Consider the following 16,322-nt stretch of genomic DNA (forward strand, 5'->3'; position numbering starts at 1 on the left):
AGCGGCTTATGCCTCTTAATCGCAGTGTTTGGCGAAGGCCAAAGTGGGTCCGTTGTCCTGCTTGAATATGCCGCTAGATCTCCTTATTTATGTTGTTGTCTGCGGCTATCCGCTATCTCACATACACGAGCTCATCTACCACGTCCACGTCTGGTTCGTCGCCGTCAACGATTACCGTCTGCGAAAAAGCTACGTTCGTCTCATTTGGTCGGTGTTAAATCAGACCGGACCAAGTCACAACATTTAAAAAAATGAGTTTAATGAGAAGAATGACAGCAAACGAGCACGAATTTTCTAAGCTACATTTTACTCTAATCCGAATTCCTAAATGTTGCAAACAACCAGTTATGTGATGATTTCGAACAATTGATAGCTATAAACCATACAGATCAGCAAATTTTGAACACGTTTTTCTCGAAATAAGAATTTTGTCACTATGTATAACTTTGTCAAATTTTGCTCGACTGAGATGGTACAGTCAAATGAATCAAAATTGAGCTTACTGACAAAATGGCGGTAGCACCCAGCTGGAAGGAGCGCAGGGTGGAAGAACAAATCCCGGAGGAGGGGTTGGATGGATTCATTTGCCCTATTTTTAAAAAAGGACATCGACTCGAGTGTAAGAACTATCGAGGTATCGAAAGAAATATCGAAGTATTATTGCTTAATGCTTCCTATATGCAGTGTATTAGGTAATATTTCAGAGGGTGATAGAGGACCAAATTTGATGAAAAAAAACCTTCTACGCGAATGGTTAAATTTCAATCATTACAAAGTTGTTAAACGTCTGAAAAGTGCACGAATTCATACATCACACATAGCACACTAGATTACCGCGTGCGGCGAGCACAGTCTGACACGTATGAAAAGCAACGACAATGTTTTACATAAATTCAGGGTTTGCCTCCACTTTTCCTTGCATAATAATGCAAAAATGAGACCGCTTTATTCGCAGGCAGCAGCTCTTAAACCTGTAGTTTGGAAAGGATGCATTTTTACCCGTTCCACACCTTCAGGGTGACATGGGGCAATGCCGCATTTTGCCTTGCTCGCTGACGCCACTTGCTGATGATGCTCCCTTCGAAGCTTCGTTGAAGACAACGTTCCTTCTCGGAAGCGACGGCGATTTTCCTAAATTAAAATCATTGTGTAACAAAACGAACACTTCTGGATTTGTGTTCACTTACTTGCATTAGACAGCTGACGATCAGAAAATTTACAGCCATATACTCCTACTGGGCTGTCGTTGCTACACAATTAGCGAAGCTATAACACTTGATCTATTGTGTTATGGTCGCAGTTGTCTAACTTCCGACAAAAAAGGCCATATCAACGGTGAATGTCAGCAAGTTCTTACGGAGAATATATTGTAATACTGCAATAGTTTTCAAAAACATCCTAGAGAGGCCCAAGAAGTTTGTTTCGTTATTGTTTTCCATACGCGTCAGACGGTGTCCGTCGCGCGCGTTGATCTGATGTTCTATGCGTGATGTATCAGTTCGTGCAGATTTCAGATACTAATTTAGTACCCAAAACCATACGTTTAAAATGAAATTGCAACGGAACTAAAAATGACGGGCGTTTCAAACCAGAGGTACCAGAGTTTCAAATTGGTGCTTAAAGGCAGCCAGTTTTATCACACCTTTTTAGGAGGAATTTTATAAAAACGCCTTAAGAAGCGCTTATTTCAAAACTCTTTGCTTCTTTTAGTATAATATAAGACCAATTTTCAGTACAAAATTTTCTCAGCTTTCAAAAGAAATAACAGAATTCTAGGATAGTTTTTGTACCAAAGCTATTTTAAGGCAAACAGAACCGAAAACTAAAAATGTTTAAATAACTCTGTAACGATCGAGATTTGACCATATGCGTCAAATATGGTCCTCTATGACCCCCTGAAATATTTGCACTAAACTACCTAACACCTAATATACATGGTGTTATCCTGTTCTGTAGACTGAGATCGTTAGCAGACTTCTTCGTCGGCGAGTATCAAGCTGGTTTTCGTGAGCGTCGCTTCACGATGGTTCAGACGTTTACCCTGCGTCAGTAACTAGACAAGTTCCGAGAGTATAACTTGCAGGCTCGTCATCTGTTTGTGAACTTTAAAGCGGCGCACTGTGGGATGAAACCCAAATCTAGGTGGACAAAAGTAATTACGCTAAAACCGTTAGTCCCAGGTATATGGTATGTTCGGAGTAAATTTGTTATTTTACCTTCCGCATTTTTGGTGTATATGACATTAGGGTGACCATCATAGTAAGCGAGTGCAAATTATAAACTTTTTTATGGCTTAAGTTAGCTGAATGAAATGTTCAGCAAAGTTAAAGAACATTAAATTTTAAGTAACTTTGCTAAAGAAATGAAAGTTCTATCTCTCATGGTTGATGGGCTGGTGCTATTTAAAGTTTTTTGGTCGGGCTGGACCTAAAAAATCCGTTTTTTCTTTATATCTTCTTTCGTGTTTATTTCTCACAAATCATCACTTCTGAGCACTTTCACAAGCATGGAAAACGCATATTTTGTTTGAAGGAATCAAGTCGCTATCTCCTTCGGTTCTCAAGCTACAGGCATTTTTTCTAAAAAAATATGGTTTTTTCAAATGTCAATAACGTAAAAACTGCTCAAAAGCAGCAAATCAAATTTTGTATAAATGTTTAGTAATATATTGGCCTCCGAATTTAATTGATATTACATCGGTCCAGGTCGGCCCTTTTTTGCTAGACCGTATTGAATAATGAAGTAAAAATTACTGGTTTACTTACCAAAATCACAATTTTGACGTAAAAAGAATGGATTAAAAAACGAAAATGAGTCTAAATGCTTGTTTTTATCTTAATTATCTGTATTCAGCTTATGAAAGTGGCTCTGGTTTTTTTTTCGAGCTGAAAAACCTTTTATCTTGGTCGTGGTCGTGGTCGCCGAAAATATAACAGTAATTCTTGTTGAAACCGGGCTTCTACTGACAAGTGGTCTTCAAATCTTGAAATTTTTGTGCTTGATTGGTTGAAAATTGTTAAAAAATGAGAATTAATCTCTAAGTACCTCGAAACAGTGGACCCCTCGGTCGTCAGGGCACAAAATTTTGATGCATGGCTCCACTGTAGCTGATTTTAAGGCTGATTCTCTGATATTACCGATTGGGATGATATCAGAAGAGGCACAGGAAGCAATTACCAAGATATATGGGCAAGTTAGAGATAGGCATACACGCAAGTTTTCGAGAGATAACAACTACTTATTTAGTGGGTATAATGCTACAGTACTCAGATTTGTTAGTAGCAAACATAAGAGGTATTCCAGATTTCAAGAAACTTTAATCGCGCTGAGAAGTTATACTATTATTAATTACTTGATTAAGATAAATACAATCATTTAGACTTATTTTCGCTTTTTTAATTCATTCTATTTTCGTAAAAATTGTGATTTTGGTAAGTAAAACGCTAATTTTCACTTCAATATTGAATACGGTCTAGCAAAAAAGGGCCGACCTGGACCGATGTGATCTCAATTAATTTCGGAGGCCAATGTATTACTAAACATTTTTACAAAATTTGATTTGCTGCTTTTGAGCAGCTTTTACGTTATTGACATTTGAAAAAACCATATTTTTTAGAACAAATGCCTGTAGCTTGAGAACCGAAGGAGATAGCGACTTGATTCCTTCAAACAAAATGTGCGTTTTCCATGGGAGTGAAAGTGCTCAGAAGTCATGATTTGTGAGAAATAAACGCGAAAGAAGATATAAAGAAAAAACGGATTTTTTAGGTCCACCCCGACCAAAAAACTTTAAATAGTTCCAGCCCATCAACCATGAGAGATAGAACTTTCATTTCTTTAGCAAAGTTATTTAAAATTTAATGTTCTTGAACTTTACTGAACATTTTATTCAGCTAACTTAAGCCATAAAAAAGTTTATATTTTGCACTCGCTTACTATGATGGTCACCCTAATGTCATATACACCAAAAAATGCGGAAGTTAAAATAACAAATTTACTCCGAACATACTATATACCTAGGACTAACGGTTTTAGCATAATTACTTTTGTCCACCTAGATTTGGGTTTCATCCCACGGTGCGGCGTACGATTCAGTCGAACTAAATAAGCTGTGGTAGATAATGCTAAAACATGGTTTTCCGACAAAACTAGTTGCGCTGATTCGTGCGACGCTGGATGGGTCAAAATCATGCGTCAAAATAGCAGGTGGGACCTCAGCCGCTTTCGTGAAATTGGATGGATTGAAGCAAGGGGATGCAAGGAGATGTAGAGCGGTGGTAGAGGCCTTTATGGGGAGCAGCGAGATTGGAACTTACCATTAATATCGCGAGAAATTAATGGAGGAGAAATTCTCAGCACTGTGTGCACACTATTATAGACGTGCAGTTGAGGGAGTTCGTGATCGGTAATAGATCGACACTCGATTTGCCCATCTATTTATTAAAATAAAAATCTTGCAACAATAACTGGAACTGAAAATCTATTCTTTACTACACTTTTAAAGCTTCCGAAGTAAGTCAATTGTTTGAAATCGAACTAAATTTAACAAATTTTTTACACGTATCTTGGTTTGAACCAACCTGCCAGTTCCTATTTAGTGCTATGTATATGCTTCTTCCACATGGTATAGTAATTTCATTATTTAGTTTTGTAGCGGTTTCATAAGCTAATGTCAAGTTCTAGGTGCTTTCGTTGTTTTCTGCTATTTCTTCGGCGGATCACTAAACACAGAGCGAAAGAGATAGTACAATATATGGTCCGAGTCGTTTCTTCAGGGATGTGTAACGTATTTGTGACTATAGTTTCGGTTAAAAATTCATATAAAAATGTTTCCGACTCGGATATCACATATATTAAAATATAAATTTTCTAGCTTAGATAGTTATTTTTTTGGCTCTCAATCTTTCTGTTTAACGAAAATAATTTCTTCATTTAGTATGTACAAAACTGGCTGCGAAAACTAGAGTAGCTTAAATGATTAGAACCTTGACGCTACACTATTACGATTTGATAAATAAAACAATAAATAAACAGTTGAAGGATTCAAGAGACGATTAAGTAAAGTATATGTATTGTAAGTAACGATGCAAAAGTGAACCTAAAAAGTGGTTAACAACTCCTCCTGGATGCTGTTGGATCTGAGCAATTGCCGAGGGGATTGACCACCGATGCTGGAGATGGTCTCCGATTTGGTGGCCTCGTTCGTTTTCATCGTATGATAGTGTTCGGAAAAGTCCTGCAATTACAATTAAACAAGGCCACTATTAGTTGATCAAATGTTTCGAAAAAAAAGAACGTACCTTCAAACGACTGCCTGGGAAAATCGCACGTTCCCGCTTTTTGATCATAAAGTCGGTGTGGACAAGCCATCGGTGCTCGAAGCATTCCTCCACGGATGGGCGTTTCCTGAGAAGAGAAAAAATTTGGTTTTTTGAGAACCGGAAATAAAATTTGTTGTGAAAAGTCAAATACTAACGTTGGAGCACGTTTGAAGATTAGCATCAGGAAACGCGTTGCCTCCTGGGTTACTTCTTTGAACAGATATTCAAAGCGATATCGCACAAAGGTAATATTTGCACGGGTTTCGGCCTCATCACCACCCCGGAAAGGACTGGTGGCCGACAGGAATAGATATGCCAGGCAACCGACCGACCATATATCAGTCTGTGGGTAAGCGGCTTCACCATTTAGTACTTCAGGAGCTGTAGGAATACAATTAAAATATTGCTATAATAAATTGATGACAAACATCAGACAGTTGATACTCACAAGTGAAATCCAACCAGCCTAGATTCGGTACGTTCGTGCCTAGTTTGGACACCTGTTGAGCCGATCCAAAGTCAACCAGCTTGATCTGAACCTGTCGGACAGAGGACATTACGATGTTGTCCGGTTGCAGATCCAGGTGACAAATTCCACGCCAATGAAGGTACTGCAACCCGTCGAGAATCTGCGTTACGATGGTCGCTACGATCTGTTCGCTATATTCCGATCGACTGCTGAGGTAGGTCAACACATCGGCTCCCTGCAGTTTCTCCATGACCAAAGCAGCAATGGATGTATTTTTCGGTTTGAATGCAGCCAACAGACAAGCAATACGCTCGTGTCGCAAAGTACGAAGCATTTCAAATTCACGTTCGGCCGCTTCGGCAACTCGTTCATCTCCCAGTTCGAAGATTTTGGCAACAACGATCTTGTCGGTTGCTTTTTCCAAACCCTTCACGACAATCGAATAACGACCTCGCGATATTTCGGACATGAAGCTGAACTTTTCATTGTAATTGCCTTCGATGCTCCATTTCAGCGGAGTCTTCTCATAGCTGTAGTCCAAACGGCCAAATCGTTCCTCTGGTGCAACCTGCTGGCCAGACTCCGTCAACTGCTGTAGCTGCTTCATGGCTCTGGTAATTTGAATCTTGGGCGCACCAACATCCAAAGTGCTAACGGTTTTCGTAGGAATTCCGCGATCACTCCAACCGATTCTATTGTATGCAGCCAGTCGGAACTGGTAACCGGTATTTGGTGTCAAACTGTGCACCAGATAAAACTCATGATCGATATTGTTGGCAACATCCACCCAATCTAGTTTGCCATGTTCTTTCATTTCCAAGCAGTAGCAAATAACCGGAGCATTGCCATCGCTTCTTGGCTGTTTCCAGCGCAGTAATACCTCGGTGTCACTAGCCGCTACGGCATCCGGACAATCGGGAGCGTCTGGAATAATGGCGATTACCACGCGGCAACGTGCTACAGTCTTGGCGATTCTGTTGCTTGCTACAGCCTTGTATATACCGCAATCGTTATGCGAAGCTGGATGGAATTGAACCACCGAACGTCCATCGACGTCATCCAAAACCTTGATGCGTCCGGAGTCCGTAACGACCATATCATTGCGGAACCAAGTTACGGACGGCTTGGGATCACCGACTGCGTAACAGATCAGTTGATTAGGTTCTCCCTCACGGATGGCTATTGTCTGAGGCTTCTCGCGGAAGAACGGAGCATGACCCTCACGTTTCACTTCAATCAAGGCTTCAGCTTCGGCATACGAGCCCAACCGGGTTCCTACTTCCGTGCGCAGACGACGGCTGATGGTTACGCTATCGTCGGTGCCATAGCGACTGATGCGGCTTCGACGCTCATCGTCGATTTCTTCATCCATAATATCGGTGAAACGACGTCGTTCGCGGATGATCGGAAGCTGTAATGAATTATATAATTACTGTTTTAGATGCTTAGTGACAAATAGATGTTAGCTTACGCTTGAATCATAGTTGCTCTCGCTGAGTAGACTTGGCGATCGATGTTTGGCAATTTTCATGTATTCACGCAGACGGCAAGGGAAGTTCGTGTCACGAAGCTGAAGCAGGTACGTATCCGGACCGTACTGATAGTGACTTTCGGATTTGAAAGAAGCCGTTTCATAATCAGGGTGAATATCCTTGGACACATATTCGTCCCACTTCCTGCGTTTATGTGGAATATCGTCGACTGTGACCGGCGGTGGAGTACCCTCCGGCGTGAAGATGATTCCAGACGGGTAAATCATCTTCGATGGATGATCGAAACAGCTCATCAATGGACGACGTCGGTACCATGTTCTGCAGGAAGCGTTGGTGTACCAATCTCTGTAGTGATAATAATACCGACGCAAACGATCCGTACCGATCTGATACTCATCGAAGGAACGCTTGTAGATAATGTCGAACCATGAATGGTTAAGAGCTTCCTTTATAGTCATACGGTGTTCTTCCTCGTAGACCAACAATTTTGTGATGAAGTCACGCGCTTCGGATGAGATAAACTCCCAAACGGTGCCAACAAATGTCCACTTACCATCACGTACTTTCGTGAGAGTTTCTCGATCATTGCGACCCAAAAACGGACTGTAACCTCCCAGCAGGATGTACGTAATGATACCAATGCTCCACATGTCTTGTCCCAGACCAACTCCCAGACGGTTGATCACTTCCGGAGCTACAAACTCTGGCATTCCGTAGTCTAGCGTGTACAGCTTATCATCTTCAATACGACGGGCCAAACCAAAGTCGCAAATCTTCAGATTGTCGCTGCCAGGATGGGCGATCAGCAGATCCTTAATTGTTAGACCCATGTGACCAATACCGCGAGTGTGCATATGCTCTAAGCCCAACAAAATTTGGTAAACGTAGATTGCGATTTGCCGTTCGGTGTAGTAATCATGTACGAGTAAATTGTCACGAACCAATTCGCCACCGGACGCTAGCTCCAGAATCAGAGTCAACGATTTGTTGATGTCGTACGCATCGTGAAGGCGGATCAACTTTCGGTGGTTCAAAATGTTCATAATATCTACCTCGTTAAACATAAACGGTCTGAGGTCCGGACTACCGTACATGATCTTTGCGGCAAAATTACGACCACTGGCCCGCTCGACGGCGTGATAAGTAATACCCTGCGTTCCCCTGCCGATTTCGTCACCAATATCGTAGAAGTCCTCATAAACCTTATTTCTCGCACGAACGTAGGGCGTTCGGTGATGTGCGTTGTACACGTAATCTTCCTCGTTATCCTCGATGTGAACCATAACCGAAGAGCTAATAGACCCTATGGCGTTACGAGCACTCACCGAGTAAAGACCTTCATCCTTTTTGATTGCGTCTGTGATCAGCAGAACCCAGGTGTCCGGTTCGTAAAAGATCAGCTGAAAAAAATTAACTTTGAGTGAAATTTAAAAAGAAGCTTATTTTGAACTCAACCTTAAGCCGCGAAGATTCCGTAATTGGTTGCCAGTCCTTGTACCATTTGACATCCGGGAAAGGAATGCCAGCTATCTTCGCCTCGACGCGTCCCGATCGGCGTCCCATGATGAATACTTCCTCCGGTCGCTGAAGGAACCGTGGATATTCTCCCAACTCCAGGCAGACGCGTTGTCTGACGGTTCCGTACTCGTTGGTAGCCACTGCTTCATAGACTCCCACGTCCCGCTCGGTCATGCGGTTGATGAACAACGTAGCCTGGCCGTTTCTGGTATAACTGAAGCAATAACGGCCGCCGGCTTCAATCTTTTGCTCGTTGAAGTAGTAGGTCATTGTCGGCTTTGGATAACCATACACGAACCAGAAAAGGCTAACGTTGTGATTTTTGGTTCCATACTGAACTGGAAACTCTTGACGTAAGAATTCCGGTGGGATTCCAGTTCGTTGATCATGGCGAGTTGCTCGTTCGACATCAAAGTTGCGCGGATACAGCGGGGAAGTGTCCGGACGGAAATCGCGTCCCGGTCCAAGATATGGATAGAATACTGGTGCACTGGGCTCCAATTTCTGTCTATACGTTTGAACGTAGGGACTCGGCTCACTGACTCCGTACTTGTTTTCAACCCGAATGCGGAACTTGTAATCACGGAACGGTTCAAGGTTGCGCACTTCGCACGAGCAACTGCGTATTCCTGAACGGGCTGTATGCCAATCGCCGTCAGGTAGTTCCATCATTTCCATCTGATAGGTGATGGGATACCGCGGAACGGTCGTCATCGATGGCTTCCAGGATAAAGTCAAACGACGGTCGGTTAATTTAGAGACAATTGGTTTGTCCATCAATGGGTATGGCGACGTATGCAGATAATCCTTGTCTTTAGTTTTTCCATAACGTCGCCTTGGGCATGCGTCCAATGGTTCGAAGTGTAGATTTACATGTGCCAATACTTCGGCCAGATTGTTGCTGATTTTGCAAGTATACCGACCGAGATCCTCTTCCTGAACGTCATCGACGATCAAACGAGCAATTCCATTGATGTCTGATTCGATTCTGTATTTTTCGCTTGGTACCAAACGATGACCATCGCGTATCCAATCCACAGTCGGTAGTGGGAATCCATCTACGCAGGCAGTGAATTTGGCTTTCATTCCTTCGAGTACCGTCATGTCGACCGGTTTCTTCATGAAATATGCAGGAGTGGGTTCGTCTCCCTTGGTCAGTTGGGAAACTACATCCAATTTGGCTTCCACGGTACTGCTACCTTCGCGATTGGTAGCCACGCACGAGTACAACCCGGTGTCGGATTCAACACACTCTTTGATGTACAGACAGCAATGTTCACCCTCATATTTCATTCTGTACCGATCGTTGGGATTAATTGGGGTCTCGTTCTTATACCACTGTACGGTTGGACGTGGATTACCAACCAATTTAGCAGGGAACTTGGCCTCCAAACCTGGCAGTTGCTGTACGTCCGCAAAACGATAGACAAAGTTCGGTTTCTGGAACATCTTACGAACGATAGCTGAAGCCTTGGTTTCAGTTTCGCCCAATGGATTGGCCATCAAGCAAGCATACTCGCCAGAGTCGGACATTTCGGCAGGAGAAATAGTCAATCCTACACTCTTACCGTCACAAGTAATGGTGACACGACCGGTAGGCTGTAGTGGCTCACCATCTTTAGTCCAAATAACTTCGGGAGCGGGATTTCCTACGAAGCGAGCGTTGAAGGTAAGTTCTTTGCCTTCATCTGCGGTAATATCCCGAAGTCCTCCCAAGAAGCTTGGCGGTTCTTCGCCGGTAGAAGTATCGGCCACTGGCAGTATAGTTACCGTGCCAGCGCATGCTGTATCTCCGTTTTCATTTGAGGCAACAGCCTGATATTCTCCGCTATCCGCTGCTACCGATTTGTCGACGGAAAGAACCGAGCAACCTTCGGCTTCTTCAGTAATCGTGTACCGGTCGCCGGAAATGGGTTTTCCGTTGTGCAACCAGTTTATAGCCGGAGCTGGAAAACCAACCACCTTTACGTTCATCTTGATCGGGTAGCCTTCAACGATGCTCAAGTTCTGCAGCTCATTGACGAATTGTGGTTTCTTAGACTTCGGAATAACCTCAGCAATCGCGGCAGAGGTTGCCTTTCCGACGGCGTTAACCACTTCGCAAGTGTAAATACCAGCATCCTCGGGAGTTGCGCGATCGATCATAAAGCCAACTATGCCGTTCGGTTCGTTGATGAAATTGATAGTCCGCGTTTGGTGGAGCGGCAGACCATCCTTGAACCAGCGTACCTCCGGCATTGGGAAGCCAGCTATTTTACCTTCCACGTGGAGTGTTTCGCCAATGACGACTTTCTGGTCCTGCAGAGGGCGGATAAACACCGGGTAACGTTGCTTAGCTGTAGGAAGATTTTAGCAATCAATGATTAAAAATAGGAATTTGCATTTGCAAATAACATACGTGTGATGGCGACCGAGCTTTGGGTAGAAACATCGCCACTCTTGTTCGATAAAACCAGTTTGTAACAACCGCTGTCACCAGGATCAACCTTCTCGATTATCAACCTACAGCGACCGTCATGTCCGTGTGTAATTTTTACACTGAAATTTTATTCACAGTTAATGTAATTGCCTAACCAACCCTAATTTTTTCTTCACTTACTGATCATCGGCAGCAATTTCGTTACCATCCTTATACCAAGTCATCTTCGGTAGTGGACTACCGTCAACGATGCAGGACAGCTCCAAACGATCGTCCTCTTCCATATCCAAGGTGCGCTCAAGTCCTTTTCCAAAGACGGGCTGTTCATTCTTCACCAGAATCATGAATTTGCCCTCCGTTTCACCACCGATGCTCGACGCAAGACAGGAATACTAAAGCGACAAAAACATACTTTTTTAGTTTGCTTGTTTGAAAACAAGTACGGAATACTCACATCTCCCTGCCATTCTGGACTGAAGTGACTGATGAACAACTCGCTAGTCACCACCGTATCGCCGGATGTAACAACCTTAACTTTCTGGGTACCAGTTTCTTCATCGATCTCCTCCAAATCCAGTGGAGTGCCATTACGCAGCCACTGAATCGATGGTCTAGGAACACCGACCACCTCAACCTTGGTGTAGAAATCAGCCCAATCGTGAACGTTCAAGCTTTCCGGTTCAATGTTGAACTTTGGTTTTTCGGCTAAAAGCAAAAACATACCATAAGATTCTACTCGAACTTTTGGAAACATCTAAAACTTACTGTGGACATTCAACTTAGCAGTGGCGGTTGTTTCACCAAAGGAGTTAACCGCGGTTAGGGTGTAGGTACCGTGTTCAGCAAGAGCGCACGATTCGACAAGCAGTGTGTAGATCTCCTTCTCGACGTCAGCGATTACATCGCAGTTATCCACGTTGCACAGATTGATACCATCCTTGGTCCAGGTGACTCGTGGCTTGGGGTTTGCTTTCACCAAAACTTGGAATACACCCTGAGTGAAGGGCATTACGGTAATATCGGAGAAGTTCTCGATTTCCGGTTTCAACAATACGTCCAAACGACCGTTCGACTCGTTGATATCGTACTTGTTCTTCGCCCGGAAAGTGTAATCTCCGGTGTCGTAATGCCGAGCTTCGTCAATGTGCACGGTGTAGGTTATCTCTTTGAGATTGTATTCTAGCTCTTTGATTTCGGTTTTCATTTGGACAAAGTTGTCCGCCTGCACTTCGATTCCGTTCTGAATCCAGCTGAATTCCGGCTCCGGATCAGCTGTAATCGTTACGGTCAAAGTAACTGGTTCATTCTTGTTGACGCTGATGTTCTGCAATCCCTTGAGGACCTTTGGACGACGATACTCCTTGCAAGCTGAGGGATTTAAGTCAGTAATTATACGCTACCTGCAAATGTCAAGCTGACTAATACTTACGAATAACAGTCAGATGGCACGGAAGAGTTTTTTCTCCAATACGATTTTTGACCACGGCTTTCCATTCGCCAGCGTCAGCTTCTTTTACGTCACGATTTTCGATCTTGTACGTTGTCTGTAATTAAAAACTTTTTTAGTAGGGTTTTTTGATTTGAGTCGTCTTTTTCTCTTCTTACACCCGAGTCAGTAATACGAATCCGGTCGCTGGATTTGACTTCCGTATCATTCAGATACCACGTGACGGAGGGCCTCGGAATACCATCGGCTTCCACGGTCCACGTTAGCGGTAGAGAATCAAACGTTGTTACGTCCGCAATGTCGGTTTTCAATATTTCCGGTGAAGCTGCATGATAAAATCGTTCTAGGTTATTAAGAGCCCCTCAACACGAGTGGTTTTCGTTAGTTGGAAACTAGGGAAATATTTACATTGTTTAGAAACAATATTTACAGATTTTTTCTTTTTGATTTTAGATAAACGCTAAGTGGTAGCTAGCCACTACATAGGTGCATCGAAAGACAAGCCTCACTTATGTATAATATATACATTCCCTGCTGGTTGCGAAGGCATAGTCATATGTTCATCAACAGCAGCAGTTAAAAGAAAAGAAATAATAATCTACTGGCCTTACAATTTTTGCTGGTGGGTGATATTTACAGAGAGGAGATTCCCAATAGATGACCAGCACTTACCAATCTACGTCGTACCGGATGCAATTTACGGACAGGAAGCTAAATTTAGGACAATACAGTTAGCTCAGCTGAAACAGCAACAAGCGTTAGTAACAGATATTTAAATATTTCTTCGAGAGCATGCTGCCAATTGATTCGGAACGAATTATGTTTACGTGTGCGTGTTTTTTTTTTGCTTCGAAATGTTCGAAATGTAAGTATGAGTGCAGCATAGAGTAGTGATAGAGTGAAAGTGGAACCACTTTAGTACTACCTTCTGGTTGCTTAGCAACATCGGCTTCTTGGATTTCCTGCTTTCTAGCTTTGTCCTGAACTTTTTCTTGTGCTTCCTCTCTTAACAGTGCCTTATTGACGATATCATCTGTAGGTTCCGTAACATTTGTCTTGAGAGCTTTCTGATCAAATTCCTCCGCTTCTTCCTTTGATAGGCTATTAATTTTCTTTCCTCCATCAATGGAGTCCTCTGCGTCATCGTGTGAAATTGCTTTTTGCATCTTAGCATCAACAGTAGATGAGTCTAGTTTTTTAGCTGTCACTTCGATTTCTTCCTCTATAGTAACCTGCCGGGAAAGTGAATCCTGCGGTATAGTTTCCTTCCAGGCTTCTTGAGCATTCTGAGGCCAAACACTGTTGAAATCTCGGCTATTTAATTGCTCCGCCTCCTTGACTTTCTGCTGTTCAGCAGATTCTTTCTGCAGTATTTTTTCAGAAATTTCCGCCACTTCCGGTGATTTTTCTTCATTATTTATTATTTCCATCTTTTCACAAGTTTGCGAATGTTCTTCATCCGCACTATGCTGCTCAAACCAACGAGGCTTCGTTGAGCTGTCCGCTGTGTTTTCTTCAAAATGAACCTTTCTTGCTGTATCGCTGTCACCAGCTACACTGTCTTGTTTTTCTAAGCCGAACAACTTTGCACTATCGGTTTGGACAGCTTCCGTGCTAGACTCGAATCGCCGGAAACTTACTTCCTGCATTTCCGTTCGGCCGGTCTCAGGTGAAAGCAGCTCCTCATCCGAGGCGGAAGTTATGGAAATTCCGCGCGAGTGATTTTTACTCGTGAAAACTGCTTCGTTGTCCGATTCGAGTTCTTCGATGAACCACTTCGTGCCGGAGGATTCATTCACCGTTAAGCTGTGGTATTTGGCGGTTTCCTCCGGCGATTTGAAGGTAACACTGTCGATCTCCTCGACGTGCAAAGCCGAGGCGTGCGGTTTGTTGGGGTAGATTATACGCTGCATCGATTCCACCGGAGATCCACTTTCTTCCTCGAAGATGACGGTGGTTGCACGCATCTGATGGATTGAATGTGACGCTTCTGGGCCTGTTGAAAGTGCAGGTGAATGAAGGGTGACGGGTGGGGGTGCTAGACTGTTTGAACCTAATACTGTGTCAGAAAATCTGGGAGTTTGTGCTCGAAATGCTAGTTAAAGGATGTAAGAAGCAAACTTTTCTATGGCGACAAATCTGGGAAATTTTTCTTCGATGACGCAAATTTGAGTTTTATGAAAAAAATTCGTTTTTCTTAACTTATATTCGAAAAAAAAAAAACGGTCGTAAATTTTTTATTTGATTCCACTTTTATGGACAGGAAAATAACTTTCAAAACTTAGGTATGGACTATTTAGATTTTTCCTTGAAGTTATTCTATTTTTTTATAGATTTTGCTGGGGAAATTGTCTCAATATTTTAAATAACTCTTTTGTTCATAATTCCATGCAATACAAGGCGAAATCCGGAAGCAAAGAAACTCTCAAGCTACCTCTAGGAAAATTTGCTGGCAAAATTCGTTTGCGTGTTTGTATATTATAAAGCCTACTGCAAAGCCGTTTTCGGACAAATTTCTTTCTGTTCCGCAGGTGGACTGCCAAATAAAAAAGAGATCGAAGTTCTCAATAGAGTTTTTCGTTTCTGCTCTCGTAACTTGTGGAACAAGAAAATTTATCAAAAGCAAGTGGAATCAGAAGAGTTTACTGCCTTTTCTGTAGCAACTTTCGGCTTATTGTCGTTTCTGGACCAACTTGCTAAGCTGTCAGTATTTAAATTCGACCAAACAGTGGTACAATGAATGGAAAACTGAAGAAAAAGAGAGGTATTGCAAGTGACGAAAAGGTACTCAAGCTTGTCTGCCAAACCAGTAGGGAAATAGCTGATGCGATGGATGATGGGCCGTGTTTTTCCCTTCAAGGAGTGGACAATGGTACGAATAAGGTTGAAACATAGACCTTACAATTAGGGTTTCAACCCAGTAGTCCAAACCCGATATGAAAATAAAAGCCGTAACATAAAAATAATACTCATAACTTTACTCTAACAAGATATCCGGTTTCGAAGCTAGCTGTTCAACCACGAAATGAACATAGTTATCGGTTGATAGTTTATTTACGATAAACTCTTAAGAGTATTTATGAAGAACGCCCAAACCACGATGTGAAAGTCGTTGCCGGAAATGCAAACGTACAGATGGAATATGAATATTTCTTCTGTCATATCATTAGAAGACATAGCTTCTATTCGTTGAGCAATGAGAACGGTTTAAAGGTTGTAAAGGAATGGCCATCCGCAGCACCTGCCTTTCACGTTTGAAAATTCAGAAGGCCTTCAAAAACCCCCACATGCCAAGCCAATTTGATTGATTAGTTCTCGAGTTAAGAGGAAATTTGTAATTCATTTGTATAGAAGCCCCACCCCCCTTCCTCCCGCTCTTGAAGAGGGGAGGGGTCTCAATTCAGCATAGAAAAAAATCTTGCCTCCAAAAACAACCACATGTCAAATTTGATTCCATTTGCTCGATTAGTTCTCTAGTTATGCAGAGATTTGTGTTTCATTTGTATGGCAGCCCCCCTCTTAGTGAGGGAGGGGTCTCTTACCATCATAAGAATCTTCCTCGGCCCCAAAAACCCCTAAATGCAAATTTTCACGCCGATCGGTTCAGTAATTTTCGATTCTATAAGGAACATACGAACAGACAGACAGAAATGTG

The 16,322-nt window shown here is 42.7% G+C and overlaps 1 protein-coding gene across 1 annotated transcript in view; it reads right to left on the reverse strand.

Moving 5' to 3' along the window:
* Positions 1 to 4,901: 4,901 nt before the first annotated feature.
* Positions 4,902 to 16,322, reverse strand: part of LOC128736417 (obscurin) — a 54,973-nt gene continuing 43,552 nt past the window's right edge. Inside the window, exons 14-26 of the mRNA XM_053830899.1 lie at positions 13,593 to 14,663; positions 12,826 to 12,992; positions 12,650 to 12,764; positions 11,986 to 12,588; positions 11,675 to 11,925; positions 11,401 to 11,612; positions 11,200 to 11,339; positions 8,739 to 11,137; positions 7,262 to 8,683; positions 5,770 to 7,201; positions 5,477 to 5,702; positions 5,301 to 5,406; positions 4,902 to 5,236 (exon numbers count right to left, since the gene is read on the reverse strand). Of these exons, the coding sequence (XP_053686874.1) occupies positions 5,099 to 5,236; positions 5,301 to 5,406; positions 5,477 to 5,702; positions 5,770 to 7,201; positions 7,262 to 8,683; positions 8,739 to 11,137; positions 11,200 to 11,339; positions 11,401 to 11,612; positions 11,675 to 11,925; positions 11,986 to 12,588; positions 12,650 to 12,764; positions 12,826 to 12,992; positions 13,593 to 14,663 (8,282 nt within the window). The 3' untranslated portion in view covers positions 4,902 to 5,098. The remainder of the gene's footprint in view (positions 5,237 to 5,300; positions 5,407 to 5,476; positions 5,703 to 5,769; positions 7,202 to 7,261; positions 8,684 to 8,738; positions 11,138 to 11,199; positions 11,340 to 11,400; positions 11,613 to 11,674; positions 11,926 to 11,985; positions 12,589 to 12,649; positions 12,765 to 12,825; positions 12,993 to 13,592; positions 14,664 to 16,322) is intronic.

This window comes from Sabethes cyaneus, chromosome 2 (assembly GCF_943734655.1).
Source record: "Sabethes cyaneus chromosome 2, idSabCyanKW18_F2, whole genome shotgun sequence".
NCBI lineage: Eukaryota > Metazoa > Arthropoda > Insecta > Diptera > Culicidae > Sabethes > Sabethes cyaneus.